At 46.8% G+C, this 7500-nt stretch overlaps 1 protein-coding gene across 3 annotated transcripts in view; it reads right to left on the bottom strand.

Moving 5' to 3' along the window:
• The window catches only part of sec23a (Sec23 homolog A, coat complex II component), a 29758-nt gene that overhangs the window by 3140 nt on the left and 19118 nt on the right, over positions 1 to 7500 (bottom strand). For all 3 annotated transcript variants that reach the window (XM_078277595.1, XM_078277597.1, XM_078277596.1), the window contains exons 13-15: positions 5391 to 5497; positions 4208 to 4361; positions 3229 to 3306 (exon numbers count right to left, since the gene is read on the bottom strand). In XM_078277595.1, the coding sequence (XP_078133721.1) occupies positions 3229 to 3306; positions 4208 to 4361; positions 5391 to 5497 (339 nt within the window). The remainder of the gene's footprint in view (positions 1 to 3228; positions 3307 to 4207; positions 4362 to 5390; positions 5498 to 7500) is intronic.

The raw sequence follows: 7500 nt of genomic DNA, 5'->3' as shown, positions 1-7500 counted from the left end.
ACGTTAGTGAAACACGTTAGTGACGGGGAACACGTTAGTGACGGGGAACACGTTAGTGAAACACGTTAGTGACGGGGAACACGTTAGTGACGGGGAACACGTTAGTGAAACACGTTAGTGACGGGGAACACGTTAGTGACGGGGAACACATTAGTGACGGGGAACACGTTAGTGAAACACGTTAGTGACAGGGAACATGTTAGTGACGGGGAACACATTAGTGACGGGGAACACGTTAGTGAAACACGTTAGTGACAGGGAACACGTTAGTGACGGGGAACACGTTAGTGATGGGGAACACGTTAGTGAAACACGTTAGTGACGGGGAACACGTTAGTGACGGGGAACACGTTAGTGACGGGGAACACGTTAGTGACGGGGAACACGTTAGTGAAGGTGAACACGTTAGTGACGGGGAACACGTTAGTGACGGGGAACACGTTAGTGACGGGGAACACGTTAGTGAAACACGTTAGTGACGGGGAACACGTTAGTGAAACACGTTAGTGAAACACGTTAGTGACGGGGAACACGTTAGTGACGGGGAATATGTTAGTGACGGGGAACACGTTAGTGAAACACGTTAGTGACGGTGAACACGTTAGTGACGGTGAACAGCGTTAGTGAAACACGTTAGTGAAACACGTTAGTGACGGGGAACACGTTGGTGACGGGGAACACATTAGTGACGGGGAACACGTTAGTGAAACACGTTAGTGACAGGGAACATGTTAGTGACGGGGAACACATTAGTGAAACACGTTAGTGAAACACGTTAGTGACGGGGAACACGTTAGTGACGGGGAACACGTTAGTGACGGGGAACACGTTAGTGACAGGGAACACGTTAGTGACGGGGAACACGTTAGTGAAACACGTTAGGGACGGGGAACACGTTAGTGAAACACGTTAGGGACGGGGAACACGTTAGTGAAACACGTTAGTGACGGGAACACGTTGGTGAAACACGTTAGTGACGGGGAACACATTAGTGAAACACGTTAGTGACGGTGAACACGTTAGTGACGGGGAACACGTTAGTGACGGGAAACACGTTAGTGAAACACGTTAGTGACAGGAAACACGTTAGTGACGGGGAACACATTAGTGACGGGGAACACGTTAGTGAAACACGTTAGTGATGGTGAACACGTTAGTGACAGGGAACACGTTAGTGACGGGAACACGTTAGTGAAACACGTTAGTGAAACACGTTAGTGATGGGGAACACGTTAGTGACAGGGAACACGTTAGTGACGGGGAACAACACGTTAGTGACAGAGAACAACACGTTAGTGACGGGAAATACGTTACAAAAATAGCTCCAGAAGCATACAAAAAATGTAAAAAAAAAAAAGGTATACACACACACACACAGACACACACACACACATACACACACCGTTAGTGACGGGGAACAACACGTTAGTGACGGGGAACAACACGTTAGTGACGGGGGACAACACGTTAGTGACGGGGAACAACGCGTTAGTGACGGGGAACAACGCGTTAGTGAAACACGTTAGTGACAGGGAACACGTTAGTGACGGGGAACAACACGTTAGTGACAGAGAACAACACGTTAGTGACAGGAAACACGTTAGTGACAGAGAACAACACGTTAGTGACGGAGGACAACACGTTAGTGACAGAGAACAACACGTTAGTGACGGAGAACAACACGTTAGTGACGGGGAACACGTTAGTGACAGGGAACAACACGTTAGTGACGGGGAACAACAGCGTTAGTGACAGAGAACACACGTTAGTGACGGGGAACAACACGTTAGTGACGGAGAACAACACGTTAGTGACGGGGAACAACACGTTAGTGACGGGGAACAACACGTTAGTGAAACAACACGTTAGTGACAGGGGAACAACACGTTAGTGACGGGGAACAACACGTTAGTGACAGGAAACACGTTAGTGACAGGGAACACGTTCGTGACGGGGAACACGTTAGTGACGGGAACACGTTCGTGACGGGGAACACGTTAGCGACACGGGACGAACACGCGTAGTGACGAGAGAACAACACGTTAGTGACGGGAACAACACGTTAGTGACGGGGAACAACACGTTAGTGACAGGGGGACAACACGTTCGTGACGGGGAACACGTTAGTGACAGGGAACACGTTCGTGACGGGGAACACGTTAGTGACGGGGAACGGGGAACAACACGTTAGTGACGGGGAACAACACGTTAGTGACGGGGGACAACACGTTAGTGACAGGGAACAACACGTTAGTGACGGGAACAACACGTTAGTGACGGGGAACAACACGTTAGTGACGGGGGAACAACACGTTAGTGACGGGGAAACACGCTAGTGACGAGAACAACACGCTAGTGACGGGGGAAACACGCTAGTGACGGGGAAACACGCTAGTGACGGGGAACACGTTAGTGAACACGTTAGTGACGGGGAACAACACGTTAGTGACGGGAAACACGTTAGTGACGGGGAACAACACGTTAGTGACGGGAAACACGTTAGTGACGGGGAACACGTTAGTGACGGGGAACAACACGTTAGTGACAGGGAACAACACGTTAGTGACGGGGAACAACACGTTAGTGACAGAGAACAACACGTTAGTGACGGGGGACAACACGTTAGTGACGGGGAACACGTTAGTGACGGGGAACACGTTAGTGACGGGGAACAACACGTTAGTGACGGGAAACACGTTAGTGACGGGGAACACATCAGTGACGGGGAATAACACGTTAGTGACAGGAAGCACATAAGTGACAGGAAACACGTTAGTGACGGGGAACAACACGTTAGTGACAGGAAACAACACGTTAGTGACAGGAAACAACACGTTAGTGACAGAGAACAACACGTCAGTGACAGAGAACAACACGTTAGTGACGGGAAATACGTTACAAAAATAGCTCCAAAAGCATACAAAAAATGTCAAAAAAAAAGGTATACACACACACACAGACACACACACACACACAGACACACACACTCAGAGTTGTTTGAATGACAGGAATCTGCTCCAGGTACGGCGTAGCGTTAGCGTGCTAAGATGCTTACTCTGCGGGTGGAGACTGATTTGCTCTCGCGAGTCACGTGACCAAATCGCAGCCTTTGCGATTAGGAAATCGCGTTTTATCATATTGCGATATAATCGCAAATGCAATTAATCGTTCAGCCCTAGAGCAGAGCATTATGGGATGTGGAGCAGAGCATTATGGGATGTAGATCACCTGAGGGTAGAGCGAGAAGGTCTCAGAGAACCTGAAGGAGTTTGGATCGTCTTTGTGGTAATCTCCAAACTTCTGACACTGAAACAAAAACACACAATCCTCCTGATTATTCTTTAAAATCATATGATTATTATGGTATATGAGCTGATTATTATGGTTTATGAGCTGTAACCACCAGATTATTATGGTTTATGAGCTGTAACACCAGATTATTATGGTATATGAGCTGTAACCCACCAGATTATTATGGTTTATGAGCTGTAACCACCAGATTATTATGGTATATGAGCTGATTATTATGGTTTATGAGCTGTAACCACCAGATTATTATGGTATATGAGCTGTAACCACCAGATTATTATGGTATATGAGCTGTAACCCACCAGATTATTATGGTATATGAGCTGTAACACCAGATTATTATGGTATATGAGCTGTAACCCACCAGATTATTATGGTATATGAGCTGTAACACCAGATTATTATGGTATATGAGCTGTAACCACCAGATTATTATGGTTTATGAGCTGTAACCACCAGATTATGGTTTATGAGCTGTAACCCACCAGATTATTATGGTATATGAGCTGTAACCCACCAGATTATTATGGTATATGAGCTGTAACACCAGATTATTATGGTATATGAGCTGTAACACCAGATTATTATGGTATATGAGCTGATTATTATGGTATATGAGCTGTAACCACCAGATTATTATGGTATATGAGCTGATTATTATGGTTTATGAGCTGTAACCACCAGATTATTATGGTATATGAGCTGTAACCACCAGATTATTATGGTTTATGAGCTGTAACACCAGATTATTATGGTATATGAGCTGTAACCACCAGATTATTATGGTATATGAGCTGTAACCCACCAGATTATTATGGTATATGAGCTGTAACCACCAGATTATTATGGTATATGAGCTGTAACACCAGATTATTATGGTATATGAGCTGTAACCCACCAGTCTGATGAGCTGTCTGTCCAGCCAGCGGAGGACATCGGGCCCCTCCTCTGTCTCCGCCCGGAACACTGCCAACCTCGCCATCAAGATGGCCGCCGCCTCCTGATCGAAGGACGCCGCGATGCTCTGGATCTGAGTCTGAGCGTCCGCCCAGCTGCGGGGGGGGAAGAGATGGAGAAAGATAATCAAAACACAGAATAAAGCATTGAAAAAAGTGCCAAAAACCCAGAACAGAAAAATAGGAGAGGATGAAAAAGAATAGGAGAAGACGAGAAGATGAGAGGAGGAAAAAAGGACGAGAGGAGGAAAGACGGACGAGCGGAGGAAAGAAAGACGAGAGGAGGAAAGAAAGACGAGAGGAGGAAAGACGAGCGGAGGAAAGAAAGACGGGAGGAGGAAAGACGGACGGAAAAAAAGAGAAGAGATCAGGAAGAAAGTTTGGAGGAAAAAGGATATGAAGAGGAGAAGCACTGTAGGAGATGTGTGTGTGTGTGTGTGTGTGTGTGTGTGTGTGTGTGTGTGTGTGTGTGTGTGTGTGTGTGTGTCTGTGTGTCTCTGTGTGTGTGTGTGTGTGTGTGTGTGTGTGTGTGTCTCTGTGTGCGTGCAAGTGTGTAGGTGTGTGTGTGGAAGTGTGTAGGTGTGGGTGTGTGTGTGTCTGTGTCTCTGTGTGTGTGTGTGTGTGTGTGTGTGTGTGTGTGTGTGTGTGTGTGTGTGTGTGTGTGTGTGTGTGTGTCTGTCTGTCTCTGTGTGTGTGTGTGTGTGTGTGTCTGTCTGTCTGTCTGTCTGTCTGTGTGTGTGTGTCTGTCTGTCTCTGTGTGTGTGTGTGTGTGTGTGTGTGTGTGTCTGTGTCTCTGTCTGTCTGTGTGTGTGTGTGTGTGTGTGTGTGTGTCTGTCTCTGTGTGTGTGTGTGTGTGTGTGTGTGTGTGTGTGTGTGTGTGTGTGTCTGTGTGTGTGTGTGTGTCTGTGTGTGTGTCTCTGTGTGTGTGTCTGTGTCTCTGTCTGTCTGTGTGTGTGTGTGTGTGTGTCTGTGTCTCTGTCTGTGTGTGTGTGTGTGTGTGTGTGTGTGTGTGTCTGTGTGTGTGTGTGTGTGTCTGTCTGTCTGTCTCTGTGTGTGTGTGTGTGTGTCTCTGTCTGTCTCTGTGTGTGTGTCTCTGTCTGTCTCTGTGTGTGTGTGTGTTCCTACTTCCTGGCAGTGGTTGTGACTCTGATGCGTCTCTGTCCTGATGCGTGTTGGTACTGAGTAACAAACTGGATCGCTCCTCGGCCGCCCTGAGGGATCGGAGCGTTGTGCTGCAACACACACACACACACACACACACACACACACACACACACACACACACACACACACACACACACACACACACACACACACACACACACACAAAATGAGAGATGGATCGTCAGCATCATTCTTCCTCATTACCATGGAAACAGAGAGACAGTCAGCTGGCTCTATCTGTTGAAGTAGGTCTATTGTTGAGATATTTTGGCAGTTAGGTGGTCTCTGCTCTACACAACCATATACACTACATCTGAAATATTACATTAAACATTACACTGAATGGCTGATGGACACCTGAACCCAACCTGAGCTCCTCAGAGGTTCAAAGCAGCAGGAAGATGCTGATTACACAGTGCACACCTGTCATTACCTGTGTGACACACACAGGATATTGCATGTTCACGTAGTGTTGACATTGCGTTGCCATGGAGCACGTGTCAGTCACCTGCTGCGATGATGATGATGAGAGGAGACACACACACACACACACACACACACACACAGTCAGACTCTGAGCGTTTCACTAAACATCCACTGATCCCAGATCTGTGTTCAACGTTACGGAGGACAGAGAGCGAAGGATATTTTTGAGTTTCCACGTCATGAAGATGAAGACTTGGACCGATGTGCTGTGTTCAGCGCTCCAGACTCCGCCTGGCTCTCTGGACGGAGAGAGACAACCCTGAAACAAGCTGCTGGATTTATAATATTCTAACATCACACACTCTGGTGTGTTCAGGTTCATCAGGTCATCTCACCGCTGTGACTCCGCAAACGTCAGTTAAACTCTGTGGTGACTCAAGTCCGACCAGCTGTTCAGACCCAAAGCTTCTGGGTTTACAGTCTGTTTATCTGCGTGTGTCCAGCCTGAAGCACACGGAGCACCTTCACACACTTCAGCGTCTGCTTTCTGAGGACCTTTCTTCCAAGACGTTAACTTTGGGCTCCTGGAAATGTGACGAGCAGTTTGTTTTCTGGCGTATCTTAAAGTGGTGAGTCAAAAGAAACAGGACTGAGATATACTCTGACCTGCATGATGTTTAGACTAGGGATGCACCGAATCCAGATTTTTGGGGTTGGGCTGAGTCCTCGTCCCGTCCTCAGTCCATGAACACAGTCAACACATTAATGAAGTAAACAGTGACTGTCCTTCCTTTGCCGTACCTGAAGTTGCTGCATTCTGGCTGCTGTCTGTAGATTCCTTCATGCTCAGCTCGTATTCTTCCAGATGTTTCAGACCAGATGTTGTAACAGCGGTGATGTTGTGTATTGTTTAGGGTCCTCGCCACCACCAGACTAATCAGCATTGCAGATTGAACATGTAGCTGGACTTGAATGGCCTTCTTTTGACTGAAAGTACTGCCAAACAACACTTTTTCCTACTGCATTGAACGCCCCACCTCCGTAAACACCTTCCTGTAATCAACGGCGCCGTCATGACGGCGACCAGCGTAGCGCGGAGTGACAGCGTAGGGTTCAGCAGAAACCCAACCCCGTCAACAAGCCCAATATTCAGCCCAATCAGAAGCAGGATCCTGGATTCAGGGCATCTCTGATAAAAAGTGTGGCGTGTAAAAGTATTCAGCCCCCCTGAGTCAGTACTTCTAGAACCACCTTCTATATATGTATATATATCTCTCCAGCTTTACACATATACAGACTGACACATTTACCCATCCTTCTTTGCAAAATATCAATACTTTTAACTGCACTGTGTTTTATACACATATATAAATACATATTTATCATATAAACATGCATATAAACACACACATATATATATATAAATTAGGGCTGTCAGCATTAACGTGTTAATCGTGATGTGATTAAGGACCGAGCATAACACGTTACTTTTTTTAATCTCATGCCTCCATTTATTAATGTATTTCCACCTCACTGGGCTTGGCGTGGGGCCTAACAGCTACTATTTTGACCCTTTGCAGCACCGTTACTTCTCATCAAGCTGCCACTTCCTCCTAACACATCCTGCTGCTGCAGGATGATGGAT

Source organism: Sander vitreus, chromosome 20 (assembly GCF_031162955.1).
Source record: "Sander vitreus isolate 19-12246 chromosome 20, sanVit1, whole genome shotgun sequence".
Classification (NCBI taxonomy): domain Eukaryota; kingdom Metazoa; phylum Chordata; class Actinopteri; order Perciformes; family Percidae; genus Sander; species Sander vitreus.
The sequence above is the reverse complement of the archived record's forward strand: the minus strand, read 5'-3'. Positions and strand labels throughout refer to the sequence as shown.